General features: G+C 39.4%; 1 protein-coding gene across 2 annotated transcripts in view; it reads left to right on the top strand.

The window, feature by feature from the left end:
- The window catches only part of kcnk3a (potassium channel, subfamily K, member 3a), a 42,678-nt gene extending 25,743 nt beyond the window's left edge, over positions 1–16,935 (top strand). The window contains exons 2-3 of one of the 2 annotated variants that reach the window (XM_008276775.1): positions 16,016–16,600; positions 16,640–16,935. In XM_008276775.1, the coding sequence (XP_008274997.1) occupies positions 16,016–16,600; positions 16,640–16,935 (881 nt within the window). Of the gene's footprint in view, positions 1–16,015 lie in introns of both variants that reach the window. The other variant, XM_008276774.1, reaches the window with a different exon arrangement.
- Positions 16,936–19,432: the final 2,497 nt, after the last annotated feature.

The following is a 19,432-nucleotide window of genomic DNA, read 5'->3' as shown; positions in this document are numbered from 1 at the left end:
TCCCTCATGTGAGTTTGTGTTTGGAAATGTCCTTGGTCAAAGTCCCTGTAAAAAATGCCCCTTAAATTGTGGAGGCCATCGGAGGACAACAGAAAAACACCCACACATTTCTGACAATTTAGTTTTACATGGGTCTCTTTATCTGCCACAGTTTATGTAACACGTTTGACTGAACTCAGGTTACTTTGTGTAGACTGCAAGTTTCCATTGTCATATTTGATCCAAGACTTGTATGTGTGAAGTGAAGAGTAAAAACGTGAGTCTTCATTTAAATATTTCATAGTTAGATTTATAAGAGGGCCAGCCATCAATGAGTTGCAGCACAATCTTTTTGTTCAAAAAAGTTCATTAGCTTAACCCTAAGCCAAGTCTCGTACTACAGCTTTTAGTCAGACATATAAGACAGTTTTCCATTTAAATGTAACAGAAAATCTAACAAACAAAATGTAAATTATTAAATATTTCCAACTACTTCTGGTATGTAGGTGTTAGGAGTTGGTTCGTCATGGCTGACAGCTGGTGACACTCATTCTCCAGTTATTCAGTTATTGCAGAGAAGAGGGCTCTACAATATTTTATGATTGAAGAAGCACTTGTCCAGCGTCAAAACTAAAAGTTGGGTGGCATGGATGGCAGTAGAGTAAACACTCTACTACCCAACTTTTAGTTTCTTCATCTTACACACTTCTCATTATTCCACATAGATCAGATGCTTTCTTCTGCTGCTATTTTCAGCCTCTTCAGAGGAGGAGAACAGTGGACGTTTAAATTTCATGCTTTACATATGCTTTCACTATTTTTTGTGACATGCTTCTGATTGATACAACATTTCTACATCAGTCAAGCCCAAAGTCTTTTATGTGTTATATTTCAATTTCAGCATTTTGTTTATGAATTAAAAATGCACATAAAACCTCCCTAATTTAGGAAATTCAGTCATAGTTTGACTTAAATTGACTGAGTTGGTAAAATAAAGCCCACATACATTTTTCAGAGACAGGTGTGCTCCGGAGTGTAACTAGCATGACAGCAGCCAAGCAGTCGCCCACTCTGACAGATCGGTCTGAAAGCACTGGTCTTTTAGAAATAAAAAGAATCAAGAAATATTAATACTGAATTATATCTTATATCGTAATCAGGAGAAAAAAAATAAAAATTAAAATGCACATTGTCGAATCAAACTAGCCATCAGCCCTGTGTGGGCACACTGCTCAGTCTTTACCGGAGTTGTTCAGTCACTTATTGGCATTCTGTCTGGAACGTGATCAAAAAATGTCTTTCGAATTTAATGGTGATTTTTATTTTATTTTATTTTTTTAAAAGGGAAATCGATTGCGGGGCTGCAAGGTGGCGCAGTTGGTTAGCACTGTTGAATCGCAGCAAGAAGGTCATCGGTTCGCGTCCCGGTGGGGGCACCGTGGAGTTTGCATGTTCTCCCTGTGCAGTGTGGGTTCTCTCTGGGTTCTCTGGCTTCCTCCCACAGTCCAAAGACATGTTGAGGTTAATTGGTGATTCTAAATTGTCCGTAGGCGGCCTGTCTCTAAGTGTAGCCCTGCAATAGACTGGTGACCTGTCCAGGGTGTCCCCTGCCTTCGCTCTAAGTTGGCTGGAGCCTATCCCAGCCAACTTAGGAAATGGATTGCTTAAAACAGAGGCTTGTGTGTTTTACATGCTTTTTTTTTAAGTTTAATGCATGAGCAGCTGATGACAGCAAAGCTCAAATAGAGGCGTCATTATCTGGGCTATACCCATATATCTCTACTGGAGTATCGTATCACTTGCATAAACTGATACAGAATCTTACTTTTTTGATGAGGTTCCTTTAAATTTGTTTATTAAAGAACTGATTGAAGTATGTATCTGGGACACTGTTTCTAAATGTACTGAAACATATAATTAGGCACCGAGCACTGAAAGTACGTAGGACCCTATTGGATTACAAGGAATTATTAATATTCTCCCCACAAAACAAATGATTTTAAAATTTGAAACAGCTACTATGGGCAAGACAATTCATCTACATCTACGAAATTTGGCAGTGTGTAGCACATGAGCGGCGCACAAAAAAATCAGTGGGCGCCATACCCTAAACCCAACAGGCATTTTCATTCGTTTGTGAGTTTGTTGCTTATTTTTCATCATTTTCAATGGCGAACTCCTCATAGAGGATAACTCCAAGACACCTAAAATTTGGTCTACATTTACTAAAAGCCCTAATGTTGAAAAGTTATCAAATTCTTCCACAAAAGTCAAAGGGCGTGGCCATAGCGGCCTCCTGAAAATTGATGATTCGCCATTAAAAAGGAAGTGCTGTCTAACTACCCTGTACATGCTTCAATCTGCCTCAAACTTTACATGTTTGATCAGACTGCTGCCCTGATCGCATTCATATGCCCATACCCGTTCACAGACATAGCACCACCTGCTGGCAAAGGAAATGAGTTGTTTTACATTTTGACGTTCTATTGTTTGCCCATTGACCATAATCACTTAAAATGTGGTGACATAAGCCTTGACATGTTGATGATAATTCATGGAGAAAACTGTGAGTCTTCGCTGTCTGTGACAGCGCGGCCAATTTTGATGTGTCGCCATGACAACTTAAATGTTCACATCTCAGCTGCACATCGTTGAAGCTGGCCTAAATCATACAGGTTTGTGTATTTCTCTGTCCTATAATTAAATCCAGGGTTTTTCCATATTGTTTTTCTTTCTGCTGTGTAAACTGATCTTTTTGCTAGCAAATGTCGGTTTAACACAGCATCTGCTCCCTGTGAGTAGCTGAACAAAGTGAATGGGAGTCAGAGTGTGCTCGTGTGCATCAGTGGAATCAGGTGTCAGAGGCAGGCACATGCTGTAAGGAAAGAGCATACAGTACAACTCTTTAGATTAATGCCTTAGGGGTCAGAAAATAAAGAAAAGTGAAAAGTTAGAAGTGTAAAAAGAAGCTAGAAGTGTGAAAGTAAAATGAAACACCAAAAAAAACCCCAGAGGACCAGGTTGGCAGGCGGCGGTTTTAAAAAAAAAAAAAGAAGAAGAAGATTCAACTGAATAAAATATTGTTGCTGACAAAATTACCAGAAGTTCCAAAGTATGTTTGAAATAACCATATGAAATTGTTAAAAGTTTGTCACATTTTTTGTCTGTTTTTTTTTTTGTTTTGTTTTGTTTAATGAAACTAGACTGTTTTTGACATATTGGATGAGAAAGGCCCCCTCCATTGTATAATGTTTTTGTTCTGCTCTTTACTTTCAGTACGACAAACATAAAACACTTTTGGAAGTGCAGTTGGATCAAAGGTAGTTATTAGTGTCTGACTTTTAGCTATCATCTCCTGATTCACACTTCATCCTATTCCTATCCTAAATATAAGCGTGCCCTTGCTCTCTATAAATTCCACAGTTTACATTGCAACATTGTTCATGTAGGTGGTATGTTTCAAAGCAATTAGCTCATGAATGCCAGTACCCCAGGTTTTCCAGCAGATCACTGCATCACGAGACAATCAATGTTATACACTTCACCTGTCAGGAGTTATAAAGTTTGTGGCCAATCGGTGTATACACCACTCATGCCACTCCCTAAAAACCCAAAAGTTGTGAATGTGAGGGCGTCAAGAAAGACAAGGATCAAGAAAACATGATGAATAACTTCAAAAATTGGGGGTTCAAAACTGTATAATCTGAAAACCTTAATCTTAAAACAAGGGATAGCACATGTGTGAGGTAGAGAGAGATCAAGACAAAGTAGATGTGATAAATGATTGGTCAGATGAACTTTGAATATGTTGCAAACTCACAGAGGTAAAAATGATGCCCCCTTAAATGAATCTGTTAAAAAAAACAAGCGAGGACATCCTGTCTGTGTGTGGGAGAGAGAGCGTAGATGTATTAACTGATAGATTAGGGTCTTCTAGGTGCAATTGGTTAGCACTGTTGCTTCGCAGCAAGAAGGTCGCTGGTGTCATGATAGGTGTAATTACCTGCTCATACCAGCAGGTGGCTATGACCTAGCTTAAGCTGGGTACGTGCAGAGCATAGAAGAAGATCAGACATGATGGATGTTGTATGAGTTTTACTGAGAGTTGCAGATTAAAGAGTTGAACGATTCAAACTCAGTTTTTTCATTATATTAGAAAAAACACAGCCGGTTCGCGTCCCGCTGGGGGCACCAGGATCTTTCTGTGTGGAGTTTGCATTTTCTCCCCATGCAGCGTGGGTTCTCTCCGGGTTCTCCGGCTTCCTCCTACACAGTCCAAAAACATGTTGAGGTTAATTGGTGATTCTAAATTGTCCGTAGGTGTGAATGTGAGTGTGCTTGGTTGTCTGTCTCTTAGTGTGGCCCTGTGATAGACTGGTGACCTGTCCAGGGTGTCCCCTGCCTTTGCCCTAAGTCGGCTGGGATAGGCTCCAGCCCCCCCATGACCCTAATGAGGATTCAGCGGTGTATAGATAATGGATGGATGGATGGAGTTTAGGTGTAGTTCTGAATATGCAGATATTTTCAAACTGTAACTTCTGTTTTGTCAAATTTGTTGAGCTATATCTAAATTTTTCCATGTACCTCTAGGGGTAAAATGTGCTGGGTGGGAATCATCCATTTAGGCTCTTTATAATTTAAACGGTAAGATAATTGGGGCTTCTGCTAAAGCTGTCATGTCATCATTTTGTATAGTTCTGCTTGTTGTGACATAACGTGACAGCTGATTTGCCAGCTCAGAGAATTTGCATCTATTCGCTAAAGACATTCTTTCGAATTATTACCGAACCCATTCCTTCTTCCTCTTCACTTTTTCTCTCTTGCTGCCCACATAGGCACACTTTCAAAACAAACAGCTGAAACTGAGAACTTGAAACAGATATGTCTGTTATTTAGGTTGAGCTCCTAAAGGCCTGGAGAGAATTCCCAACTTGGAGTTCCTACATTAGCATTAAAAGTAAAGATCTACCACCTAAATAAAGTTTTAAAGCTTTATATGTGTCTGTGTTCTGTTGACAAAGCTTTTATATTCATCACAGTGCAGAAGAGCACTATGAATCTGTGCTACCTCTAAGTTGTGTTTCTTAACCTTTCCTCTTCCTGCTTTATTTCCGTTTATATTCCATCCCCTCTGTCTTCTTCCATCCTTTCCTCCTCCTCCTGTGTTATATAAATAACTATGTAAATTATATATAATATAATATAATATAATATAATATAATATAATATAATATAATATAATATAATATAATAATTTTAATTTATAGTCTGTGAATCTCATTTCAGTCCAGCGGTGTTGTGAGTTTTAAAGCAAGTTCATATCAGCTGTGTATGAGGTACATAAGTCATGTGATTTATTTAATTAGCCAACCCTCCCAGAGATCTCACACTGCACACTCCATTTGGAATGCCTTACTGACCTCATGGAAAACTGTGGCCTGCCAAGCTTCACTCTCATATCCCCTAAAAAGGAACCTAAGGAGCACTTTTGAAAATAGACACTGGTAGGATTTTTTTTTTTTTCCACAGTGAAAAGCAAAACATAGGACTGGGAAGGCTGGATACACATAGATTGGTTCTTTTGATTGCCAATAAAGGGTTTAAACACATACTGCATAATTGTTATATGCGTATTTTGTGATCACAAGACAGTTTCACGACAAGACAGATAAATTCAGGCAAAATAAAGGGCATTGGCAGATGAGTCGCAGCTTTCAGATCTAACGCCTGGTTGCTTTAGTCTGAAGGTTTGAGATGCTTTAGTGTTTGGGTCTCAGCTGTGTACTGGATGAGTGCACATGCTCCCAGGCCTGATTTGGAGCCAACACAGGGGTAACCGAGTTAAAGTGAACCTAGACAAATGCTTTGCCAATACGCTGTCTCCTCTGGCGCTGCGCCCACTTTCTCTGCCTGTGTCTCTCTTTGTCTTGTACTGACTGGTCAAGCTTATTGTTCTGTCACTGCTGCTGACAGCAACAACCGAATGAAGTAGAAGCTGACATCATTATAAGTATTGAATATAGCAAAGTACTGTACATCATTGCAAATATTCCAAACCAAGTTAAAAATCCAATGTGTGTTGTGCAGAAATTACTGGGATACATGTCACCTAAAGATATGACCATTAAATTTTAGATATCTTGATTTGCGTATTGCTTCCGACTTAGGTATTTGCACATGCCCACACAGGTGGCAGTGAGTGATCTCAATCTGCATAATTTAAAGGCAGACTTTAAATAAGAGTGTCTTCCAGCCCTCTTGATGTGATACCTACCAAGTTTGTAGTACATGTAATTGAAACAATTGGACCCAATCTGCTCTCGGTGTTTAACAGCTCCTTGGATACTGGTTGTGTCCCTGATTATTTAAAGACTGCATGTGTGACCCCACTGCTGAAAAAGCCTGGGCTGGATCCATCTCAGCACCAGAATTATAGACCAGTATCCTAGCTACCTTTTATTTAAAAATGTTTTTAGAAAAAATAGTGGCCACGCAGTTTTTAGCAGCACTTGAGGATAACCAGGTCTTTGAAAAATTCCAGTCTGGTTTCTGGAAGTACCACAGCACCAAAACGACCCTGCTCAAGGTGACCAATGATCTTATAATGGCAGCAGATGATGGTATGTGCTCCATCTTGGTAATTCTGGACCTCAGTGCTGCATTTGACACGGTTGATCATAGCATTCTTTTAAACCGGCTGAGGCACTGGGTAGGCATTTCAGGTACAGTTTTAGAGTGGTTTTTATCTTACCTTACTAATAGAAGGTTTTGTGTTGCAGCAAACAACCATGTCGTCACTTTATCCAGTGAAGTATGGTGTGCCTCAGGGGTCTGTTTTAGGTTCAATTTTATTTTCTTTGTATATGCTTCCCCTGGGGCACATAATACAAAGACACAGTGTTTTATTTCATTTGTATGCCGACGACACGCAGCTGTACCTGCCCATTAAGGCCACTGACCCTGGGAAGTTGAGTGCTTTAAATGACTGTATCGAGGATGTGAGAAACTGGATGTCAGAGAATTTCCTTCAGCTGAACAACAATAAAACGGAAATCTTGGTCATCTGGTGCCAGCAGATGGCAAAACAAATTCTGCCATCTGCTGGCCCGCTGGTGAAAAACATAAAGCCTGCTGCAAGGAATCTCGGCATCTGGTTTGATTTTAACCTGAACTTTGAAAAACACACCACAAAACTCATACAGTCATGTTTTTGTCATCCTAGAAATATTTCAAAGATTCGTTCTTATTTAACTTTTAAAGATACAGAGATGATTTTGCACGCTTTTATTTCCTCACGGCTGGATTACTGCAACAACCTTTTTATTTCTCTTAATCAGAAATCCCTGGACAGATTACAGATAGTGCAGAGTTCTGCTGCCAGGCTTTTAACCAGGAAGCGGAAATGTGAGCACATCACACCTGGCTACGAGTATGTTTTAGGATTGATTTTAAGATTTTATTAATCACTTTTAAAGCACTCAACGGTCTCTCTCCCACTGACATTGCCTACCTTTTAACTCCACATTCTCCACCACGCTCCAAAGCATTTTCAGTCCGGGCGCCGAGGTACTGGAATGACCTGCCTGAGGAAATCAGGTCGGCTAATTATGTGCTCTCTTTTAAGTCACTTCATAAAACACATTTTTATCGCAGAGCTTTTCCTGATTTTAATAGGTTTTATGTTTTATGTTTTTTAGCTTCCTGCTTTATTTGTGTGCTTTCTACTTTTATCACTTATTCTGTGTGCTTATTGTATTCTAATTTTTAATTTATTTTTATTGAAAAGCACTTTGTAACATTTGTTTTGAAAAGTGCTCTATCACCCATCCATTATCTATACACCGCTTAATCCTCATTAGTGTCGCGGAGCCTATCCCAGCTGACTTAGGGCGAAGGCAGGGGACACCCTGGACAGGTCGCCAGTCTATTGCAGGGCTACACTTAGAGACAGACAACCAAGCACACTCACATTCACACCTACGGACAATTTAGACGCGAACCGGCAACCTTCTTGCTGCGAGGCAACAGTGCTACCAACTGCGCCACCCTGCAGCCCAGTGCTCTATCAATACAGTTTATTTATTATTATTATTATTATTATTATTATTATTATTACTGTTATTATTATTATTATTATTATTATTATATACATGTAGCATGTCACCATGTAAATTAAACTACAAAATATGTTATCCATTGTATAACTGCCTTTCAGGTAGTTTTTAACTCAAAACTGAATGGGGTATAGGGTAAAGGAAAGTTAGGGTTAAAATAGCCACACAAGTTTGAGAAATGATCATGATCATGGATAAAACAAACAAACTATGAGTTTCCATCCATCGTATGCTAGCTGGTCTTGATTTAGTTCATGAGTTGATCTGATTTTTATTTGGATAAGGACTGTCTTCATCAGAAAAACAGCAATGTGAATACTGACAGCTTGGTCAAAATTGACTACCAAAAGTAACAGCACTAATGATGCTGTTTTAGTGCAGCACAAATCTTTTACAAGGATTAAAGAGGTCCTGCTATTCCTGAGGTGACACTTGTGGTGGCACAAATATGCAGCAATGTTCTCAAAACAATATTCTCCACATTTATGTGACCACTTGTGAAAGGCTAAACACCACTGCATCACATTTTCTTGGCAAATGAATATGGAGCTTTGACGTGAATGTTGTCCTCATTTGCAAAAAGTTAACATTTCCAGAGTTCAATTACTCAATTTTTTAGGTCACCAAAGTTAAATAAAGTAATATAAACAGCAGAAAAGTTGTGCTTTGCAGTCTATAACTCAATGACAATAAATTTGTTTTTGTGCTTCAACGTTTAGAGCCACAGGACGTCACCTCATACCAAAACAAATCAGCACATCAGCCACATCTCCCTGTCCCGTCAGCCAGAAAGGTTCTATACATGAGGGCCAATAAAAGTAATCCAGCTACAACCATAAGCCTATATTAGCATTTAACAGTACACTGAGCAGCTGTAACAAACTATTGTAAACTTGAAAAACATGACCTCCTCTTGACCTGTCTCTCCATTGCTCTGCTCTTGTGTGTTCCATTCTGATTTGTGTGTGTGTTGCATCTTAAGTCTGTGACACACACTAGGGGAGACACAGACACACAAAAACATGAAGCAAACTAGAATGGAGGTGAGCAGCAAAACAGAAATTACATATTATATATAATTAAATATATTCTTTTAAATTCTTTGTTTTAGGGAGGCATCAGCTCAGTACTCCAGCTGTGCCTTCTCCTTTTACAGTGTGGCGTGGAAATTCAAACTCAAGCAAATTAAAAAGAAATGTGAAAATATAAAGAAAAACAACTACATTTAAAATGAATGGAGGGACTTTCATTTACTACCACACGTTTTTGTTCTCTTATTTAGTTTTCCATGTTTATTTATGCTCTTTCCTTTATACTTTAATATGTAAAACTTTCATTATTTTTTATATCATGTCATCTTTTGTATTTGTACACCGATACTGCTGAGTAGTCAATTTGTTCACACATGAATTTTCAATTTCTTTACTTTATATCAAACCAAATTTCATTAAAAAATAAAATAAAATCAATTCAGAATTTTAAAAAGTTGCAGATGATTTTATAGCAAAGTCTGCATTTAGTTTACTATGGAATCTGGACTACTCAGCTGACTTAGGGCGAAGGCAGGGGACACCCTGGACAGGTCGCCAGTCTATTGCAGGGCTACACTTAGAGACAGACAACCAAGCACACTCACATTCACACCTACAGACAATTTAGAATCACCAATTAACCTCAACATGTTTTTGGACTGTGTGGGAGGAAGTCGGAGAACCCGGAGAGAACCCACGCTGCACGGGGAGAACATGCAAACTCCACGCAGAAAGATTCCGGTGCCCCCACCGGGACGCGAACCAGCAACCTTCTTGCTGCGAGGCAACAGTGCTACAACTGCGCCACCTTGTAGCCCATGTATTTTTGTTCTTTTAGAAATTTGTGTTTCTATTTCCAAACTCCACTTGTTTCTTATGGCACTCCTGTGACTCTATACACAGCAGCTGTCAGCGAGGCCATATAGGTCAAAAGCCAGCCTGAGTAATGGAGGGAGGTGGGAGGATCGGAACTATGTTTGAGTGGCTGAATAAACAAGCATGGGGTCATTTGAAGTTTCAGGTGTCTGCAAATGAGATTTGATGAGGTCTGCAAGTTCCCATTGTAGATAGGGATAAAGTAAGTCATAGTGCATGGGAAATACAATATCATAGTGATCTTTCAATGTAACATCTCTGGATGCCATCCATGGAAATGGTTGATGCTTAGAAAGGAACGAAAGTTACAGTTTGGAGGGTGTGTAATGATATTGTTACCCAGCCACAGCTGGAGATGGAGACGGCATACTGGGAAACAGACTGCTGCTCAAAGACAGCCTGTACCAAACAGATGACTGATTGATGTTTATTTGCAAAGTTGTACTTAACATTCCCCCAGTCTGTGCAGCATTTCAGGCATCATGTAAACGCAGATAAGAGTGACGTCACTCTGGGATGCCTCCTCAGGCCACCTGTATGCTGAAGAACTAAGCTAGCCATATACGGTTGATTGTGTGTAACACCTCTGAGAACACTTCAGCTTTGCAGAAGGAATTTGTTTACACACTGACAGTCCTGTCATCTGAGTGGAGCTGCTAATTTAGTGAAACTATTCTGTACTTCAGTACATTCAGCTGCTTTTTGTATTAACTTCAATTTTATTTGTTTTAGTTTTTTGCTTTTTTTGTAAAGCCATACATTTTCTGTGTACGTAGACTACCTTTATTTGATTCTTTTACACAAATCATAATTTCTCTCTCAAATAGACATACATATGGAGTTTCAGGCAAAAATATTTTGGCCAACACCCTACCTAATTTCTAGACATGTATTACATATTTACTTATGCTTAAGAGAATTTCAGGAATCGATACACAAGTCAGTCAAAACATATTTTAAGCTGTATGTGTTCTGAACACTTTGGTTTTGCAAACTATTAATGAACTTTGTCTTTTCCCATACTTTTTTTTTTTTTTTTTAGTTTTATTAACGCTTTCCTAGCTTAAGTCCTTAATCATGCTATGCTTAGTATGTTGTTTTATGTTGTGGTAAGACTGAACTACATTCAAATTGCAGCTATAAAACCACAAAAAGCTAAAGATGCAAAAGTGCTTCATATAAATGGGAGAACTGCAGAGTTAGGTGATAAATTATTAGTAAGTTTGTAAATGGACCATTGTATTGTGGTGTGCTAAATTGTATACCTGTCCAGGGTGTACCCTGCCATTGTCCTGGGTCAGCTGGGATAGAGGATAACGCCCAGATATGTCTGAGGACATTGTCAATCAGCCCTAGAGAGTGCAGCACTCCCACTAGCATTTCTGCTCCAGACACTGGATCCCAGAGTCCAGTGTGGCACTCCATCTGGATAGAATTGTGTGTAACATAATTTGCAATCCCAAATACATTTTCTGTATTTTATTTTAAAAAAAAAAAAAAGGCACCTGAAAAATAAAAGAAACTTTTTAAACCTGTGAAACTATTTTGCATATTCATTTTAGTTACATGCAACCCTTCTTACAGATTACTGATAAATTAGCCCCCGATTAATGTAACGCCTCTTTGAGAATTCTTCCCTGTAAGATAAGCTGCAGGTCGATGAATAGGTTATGTTCCTCTTCTTGATGGTGAGAATAAATTGTGCCTGGTAATTTGCCTGAAAACTTAATTGAGTGACAGAAAACTGGAGCCCAAAGAGCAACATTATGCCATTCTTTGATGTATTTTCAAAGCCTGTATCCCTGCCTAATTAATTGAGTCTAATGAAGACTTTAGATGCAGTGAGTAATGTGGGTGATGTTAGGTTTTAGAGGCAGACACCCAGGGACATGAACTGTATATACTGAGCTTTCATCTTTGGAGATAAACTAGCAATCAGACTGCTAAAAGGTGAATTGTCAACCAGCACTCGTGTTACATTTGCATTGCTGCAGATGAGAAGTTTTGGAAGATACCACAAATGTAATTTAGAAAATATGATTGAGGGTAGATATAGAACAACACTGAATAAAGTGGAGCACCCATCTGCTAAAGTGAATATGGTAGGATTAAAAATGTAAAAATGAATGAGAGGGTAAAAATGTGTTAAAGTCAGGACTGAAATCTTGAAATCAAATCACCAAATTACAAAATGCTGACAGTGTTTTAGGATGGCTATTCCATCATAAGGGAGTTCTTCTCCTCTCTGCAAAATTATTTGTTTAAAAGCATCTAAATTAGCACTAGCCTGTTTCTAGAGGCATTGGTGTAAATAGTTGTAAATTCTAATGCTGTAGTGAGAGGCAGCAGCAAGGAGAGAATGAGAATTTAGAGTATGGTGCACCTGTCTTCTGCTGACATTTAAAAGCTTTGCTGTTTGTTAGTTTTGAATAATACTAGAAATTAGTTTAGAGAAAATCAGCCTAGGGTTGTGGCAAAAGTTTTTGATACTGGTATGGTATATCCTGATGACAATCCTTAAACTGAGAATCTGAACGAATTTTAGAGGGAGTTACTGTTTCCTTAGGTAAAACCTGATAGCCTGTAATTTCCCAGATGTCTCTTCTCTGTTTTTCCCCATCTATCAATGAAATGTGTGGACATAGTTGCAATCATTCTTTCTTGATGACACTGCCATTTTAAAACCCAGTGTGTTCAATATTAATGCTAAAGATTCAGACAACAGAGTCTTGGGTTCTTCAGATGTCAGCCAAATCTCATTGGTCCATTGTTTTATACATAGAAGGAGTGAGGCTCCACCTTTTCTCTGCCAGTGACTAATCTGTGTAAACAGAATGACCCTGGTGGCTCCCTTTGCGTGCCATGGCAAGCCATGGAGACAATGTGTCTCATGATAGCTTTGTCAGTGTTGGGGGAGCAGAAGAGACTCTGGGAGGATGAACCTGTCATGTTGGCCTCTTCACTCTGACTGTTGGCCTTGTCGCCTCCAGTTCCTGCGTCTGTTGTTGAGAAGCACTGCTGTCACTCCGGTCATCCTCACATCTCCACAAGCCACTACCTGCTCCTGAAAGCTCCTGACAGTCCTGTAGCACAGCCTCTGTGCTCACCTCATTGTCATTACTCAGATTACAAGAAAATGCTGTATTATATCCGAGCTTGTTAGGAAGGTGGGGTTCAGAGCACAGGATCAGCCATACTGTGGTACCCCTGGAGCAGAAAGGGTTGCTCAAGGGTCAAACCATGTGATCTACTTTTTTGGTTAGTGTGGAAATATCTCACAAACATCTTAAAACAAGATTATGTAACTGTAAAAGATGCACTTTCTCGAATGGAAGTAATAATGCACATTTTCTTCAGAAGGTAAGGATTTTAAAATATATTCACAAAAATAACACATTCATATTTACAGAGCAGAGCTGGAGGCCCAGAGAAATTTGTAGTCCACCTAAGGTGTGACGTATTGAATGAGTAATACTGTGTCTGGGTCCCAAACAGCAATATGTAGGGTTAGGGTTACAGGAAGGATGAATCACTGTCTCATTAATTAAGAGTTTGGTATGGGGATTATCATGATATTACTTCACTAGCCTCCAAAACTTGACGTCCACATTTCACTTTTCAAGTTAGTTTACATGTAAGTTACAGCAGTTCTGTACATTTATGAATAATAATAATAATAATAATAATGCAATGGATTCATTGACTCTTTCCTTTATTATACCATCCGGTGAGAACAGTTAAAATAATAATTGATCAGATTTATATAGCGCTTTTCTAGGCACTCAAAGACGCTTTACAATTATACATTCACACACATTCATTTCGGTGGTGGTAAGCTACAATTGTAGCCATACAGACTGACAGAGGCGTGGCTGCAAATCTACACCTACGGCCCCTCCGACCACGACCTCAAACAATCCATTCATATGCATTCATGCCAGGCAAGGTAGGTGAAGTGTCTTGCCCAAGGACACAACGGCCATGACACGGGTGACAGGGCGGAATTCAACCGCCGACCTTTCAATCATTGACCGACTCACTCTAACACCTGAGCCACAGCTGCCCAACAACAATTAGTTAAACTAATAATCGTTTCTGTGTGCCTCGCTGCTTTCATTTGGGATCTGAAGGTGTGGTTGAATCTGGAAATGGTTATCATGTCAGATTTAATTTATTTTATTCAATATGCTGATTTGAGATAAGCTAGGCCTGCACAGAGTAGATCACTGATGATCTTAATTCAATACATGCTGATTAGATTTCTGTCTGACTTGATCTGGACTCGCTCTGATCTCAAGTACACATAGGCAACAATCATTTTATGAGATCAAGACAAATGCAGTTTTTGAAACCAGGTGCCACAGTTGGTCTTCAGTCACCACGTGGTCTCACCTGATCAAACAGCTGATTGGTAGATGTTGGCTTGAGTAATATTTTTGAGCCATGCCAGCTATTTATCCAATAAACAATTGTTGTAGAAAGCTTAAGCAATGGAATAATGCTTCAAATGTCCAGGATGTGCCACACTGGGTCATAGAATGCTGAGCCCAAACACTGAAAGTTCATAACAATTTACACAGTTTGAACAAATCTTCAAGTTGAAAATAATTTCACATCAACAAAAAAAGATCACAAGTTAATCTGACTGAGCAGTGGGACTAAATGTAGGAAGCACTGTTCTACAGATACTATGGGAATAATTAGGATTAATAGTTCCCCAAGAACTGTTTCTGTATCTTTGCTTAAAAATTGTTATTTTTTTATTTTTTTTTAAGAAGACTACCCGTCAGTCACTTCTCCATCACTGGAAAATGGGATAAATAACTTTGTGGGAATGAAATGCGCAAAGCCACAAAGAAGAAAAATGCCTGTATGCTCGGTGAAAAGGTCAGATTTTTCCTTTTACAAAGAGATACTTCAGTTGCAATGGCTGTCATTGGTGACACGACTGGAAAAGCTTTTAACAGATTTTTCACCAGACAAACAGATGGTCCAACCACAGAGAACAGTGCAACAATAAAACCAGACCCTAAAGAATTAAATTAGCCTTGGAGTAATTCAATTCAAGCTATTGTTCAACCTGTTCCATTTGATGATCCGTTGTTATCAGGGGTGTCATCTGTCAGTTCCTGTGTGCAACAGGTCAACATGTGGGGAACAGATTTCAGCCATTAAAGATGTTGCATGCAATCGCCTTATATCCTGCTGGACAATCGAAGTGAGAAGCTGAGACAAAACATTGACACTTAACATGAAAATCCACAAAGAAATCCACTCAGTATACGTTCAATCAGATTCTCTCTATGAGTTAGATCATATTTAAAACTGGTTGGTGGTGAGCATTCTTTGGTACTCTCCTAGTGGCAACCACATACCATTGACAATATGTTAACATAGTGAGTAGTTTATGTGTCATCCTCTGTTTTATGGGGGATAAATTAATGGAAAATGTCTACTCCAACCTTCGACATTCTGGGGTCTGTACCTTGAACTGCTTATTTATGGGGAATTTCTGTTCTTTCTTTGGGCTATGTAACAGTTCAAGGGGTGAGGGGTTATAATTAATATATTTAAAGAACTGTAGAACAAAGAGCAATTTCATTATAAAACAAAAAAAGCACCAGCAACCACTGGCGTCCTGTTTGTTTTCTCTGGAAAAATGTTAAGGCCTTATTAGGTGCAAATGTACTCATTAGCTGGAGCCACTCCAAAGAGACCAATTGTCAATGAATTATTCAAGCTGTCTCTCCCATACATGACATTAATACTTCACCATTCCTGCCACACTGCTGTGCAATCTCATCTCCAATTGCATTCTGCCACTGTGAAATGAAGAGTCTTTGAATTTATCAGAAGAGCTACTCAGAGAATACCAATGATCTGTCAATCTGTCTAGTTCAGGTTTTACTATCTTTCCAGCCTCCAGCCTTCCCTTCTTAGACCCCTAACCTCTGCAGTATAGATTTAATTAGTTCTGCACCACTAACCCTGCTTCTTACTCCCTGTTTTCCTCAGGATATGGCCATGCAGCCCCCAGCACAGATGGAGGAAAGGTGTTCTGTATGCTCTATGCCCTCCTGGGTATCCCACTTACTTTGGTCATGTTTCAGAGTGTGGGTGAGCGGATCAACACTTTTGTTAGGTACCTGCTCCACCGCCTGAAGAAGTGCCTTGGAATGAGGCATACTGAGGTTTCCATGGCCAACATGGTGATCATTGGTTTCATATCTTGTATGAGCACACTGTGTGTGGGGGCCCTGGCCTTCTCTCACTTTGAGGGATGGAGCTTCTTTCAAGCCTACTACTACTGCTTCATCACACTCACCACCATTGGTTTTGGGGACTATGTAGCACTGCAGAATGAGCACGCTCTTCAGACCAAGCCGGAATACGTGGCCTTCAGCTTCATCTACATCCTGACGGGTCTGGCTGTGATTGGAGCTTTCCTCAATTTAGCAGTGCTGCGCTTCATGACCATGAACGCTGAGGACGAAAAGAGGGATGCTGAGCACAGGGCTCTTCTCGCACATAACGGTCAGGCAGGCGGACACATCAACTGCTCTGTAGACATGGCCTCCTCCTCCTCCACACCATCTGGGTGTGGTGGAGGGAATGCAGTTGGAGGGAATGGGGGAGGAGCAGCAAGCCGGGGTCTGCGTAATGTTTACGCGGAGGTGCTCCACTTTCAGTCCATGTGTTCCTGTCTTTGGTACAAGAGCAGAGAGAAACTGCAATACTCCATACCCATGATCATCCCACGTGACCTCTCCACCTCAGACACCTACATGGAGCAGGGAGAGTCTTTTTCTAACCCCCTCCACTCTAATGGTTGTGTGTGTAGTCTGCAGCACCCCTCAGGCATCAGTTCAGTGTCTACTGGCTTACACAGCATCAGCGCCTATAGAAGACTCAATAAACGCAGAAGCTCTATCTAGAAACCAGGAGGACGTCATGTTTTAATGTCGTCCCACTTTTGTGTACTATGAAATGGGGGAGTCCTTCTGTGTCACGTGATTGGCTGTGGGCATCAAAGCAACACACCTCCAGTACTAAACAGATGCAGTACTCCTGACGTTTGCTGTGTTCTGGCACTAAAGAACCTGATGCTGTGGTCTCCAGACTCCAGCCATATGTTGAACTTCCATCAGCTACACACCAACCGTTTCACACCAACATTGTTGCAAAAGTCTGAAAGAAACAAAGGTAATGGTTGTCCAAGAAGTATTCGTTACACCAAATCTGAAACTGGCACTGTCAGAAAACCGGGGGAGGGGGTGGACATGACACCTCTCATCACCTCTGAATATTCAATATGTTACTATTAAGCTCAGTATTTTCTGTTCATAAGACAGAAATGTATGTTCTAGGATGATAAGGGACAAAATACACTGTGAGACATGTTTCTAAGAACAATTGGGGTGTATTAACTGTGTATAATGCCCTGCTGAGAAATATTTTTCGTATCTACTGTTTCCAAATAGGAATCTTTGGTTTGAAGTATCCTGTTGCTTTGGTAAAATTAAAATGTGTATATAGTTAGACATTTTTCTGTTATTGACAGACAGCTATTTTTTCACTGAAAGTTTAAAAAAAAAAAAAAAGTATTCTCGGTGTCTTGTTCTGTGTGTCTGCACTTACAGTTCAGGTTCACCTTCTGATCCGAATAATATTTCTTCATTCCATGAGAAAACATCACATCACAGGCACTTACATGACAGTTCTGACTGAGAATTATTGAACATGTTTGGTTTAATTGTCTTGTTGAAGATTAGGACATTTTGGACACTGTTGTATGGATCAAAGTTGTAATTGGTAACTCTAATCACAAGGCCTCCCTGTCACCAATTTCAGACCTCAATCCAAACCACAATGAATTTCTTTTTCATTGCTTTTTCTGGTGCACCAAACTATTTTATGTACATATTGCTTATCATTTGTTTTCATATAGCATACAAATATTTTAATAGTTTAAATCAGAGCATGTAAGCTCTAAAGAAGAAAATCTTACCATGTTAATTGCTGCACCTTAGAGGACTGTTGTACATGCTTTCAGACACTGGAACAGTGCACTATTTTTTTAATGGAATCAAATTATGTTTATTATGTGAACGATACAACCTAATTAATTCTTTCTTGGGTTACAAATCAGAGGTGTTTGATTCGATACACTGCATTGTTCAAAACTGAAATTAATTGCAGTAATAAATGGCCTCAGAGTTTGCACCTCATGCAAGGGGGTCTCTTCTCCAGCCCCATCTAAATACACTGGACTCAGCTAACTGATGTCTTTATGCAGTGGTCATTTTTTTAGTCCTCTGATTTATTGTCTTATTTTATTTATGTAGTTTAACTTTACAGTGTCTTGTTTCTGTCACATTTCCATTGTTTTTTTTTCTACTGGAATGTTCTTGCTAACCGCAATATGCTTGGTAACATTGTTCAGCATTTCTCAATAACTGATGAGTGATGTACAGTTGGCTATGCGTGCAATTGTAATTTACAAGATGTTTTTTTTTTCTTTAACCATATTAAAAATGATTTAGTTTACAATAATCGATAACATTGAGCAGTTTTATATGATTTGGGAACAAACATTTTTCCCCCCTATTAGTAGCACTATGAAAAGAAAGGCTATGAAGAAAAGCCTGCCAACTTATATACATGGATGTAAACTGCAGAGTTTAAAACATCTTTTTCAAAATCTGTTTTAAAAAATGTTTATGAGGGAGAAAATGAATTCAAATAATCTGTTCCATTCAGAGGTACTCTGTGTAATCCTCACTGGGTTGCACTCTGTGTAACTTTTTCAGTGGAATGCAATTGCAATTGATTGGGGGAGTCAAAGCAGCAGGTTTTTAACAAAATGGGACATCCTCACCTAGGAATGTCAGTTTAAAGCCACAGCCTCTCTGTCAGTTGAGCAGAACAGTGTTCATGATAATATATAGTTTATATTTATGCTACACTTAGAGACAGACAACCAAGCGCACTCACATTCAAACCTATGGACAATTTAGAATCACCAATTAACCTCAACATGTTTTTGCACAGGGAACCCATGCAAACTCCACACAGAAAGGCCCCAGGCTGGGAATCGAACCCAGGATCTTCTAGCTGTGAGGCCAACTCCCATTCCACCGTACTGCCCAGATGTCACACAATTATTTTACACACACCTGCAGTGTGAAGTATCAAAGAGTCGTGGTACACAAAATAGTACTATATCAATAAAGTGATATATATTAATGAGTGATATGCACAATATATACACATTTGTCAGTCCTGAGGTCTGTACTACATAGCAGGGTTTAAGGTTACCGAGATAATTTCAGGTTTATCTCTGGGTTTTCAGTGCTACAACAGTGGTTCACTTCTTCTTGGGGTATAGTACATCTCCATGGTAACTTATGCTGAACTCTTAACTGGAGCAGG

The sequence above is a fragment of the Stegastes partitus genome, unplaced genomic scaffold (assembly GCF_000690725.1).
Source record: "Stegastes partitus isolate 25-593 unplaced genomic scaffold, Stegastes_partitus-1.0.2 Scaffold80, whole genome shotgun sequence".
Taxonomy (NCBI): Eukaryota; Metazoa; Chordata; class Actinopteri; family Pomacentridae; genus Stegastes; species Stegastes partitus.
The sequence above is the reverse complement of the archived record's forward strand: the minus strand, read 5'-3'. Positions and strand labels throughout refer to the sequence as shown.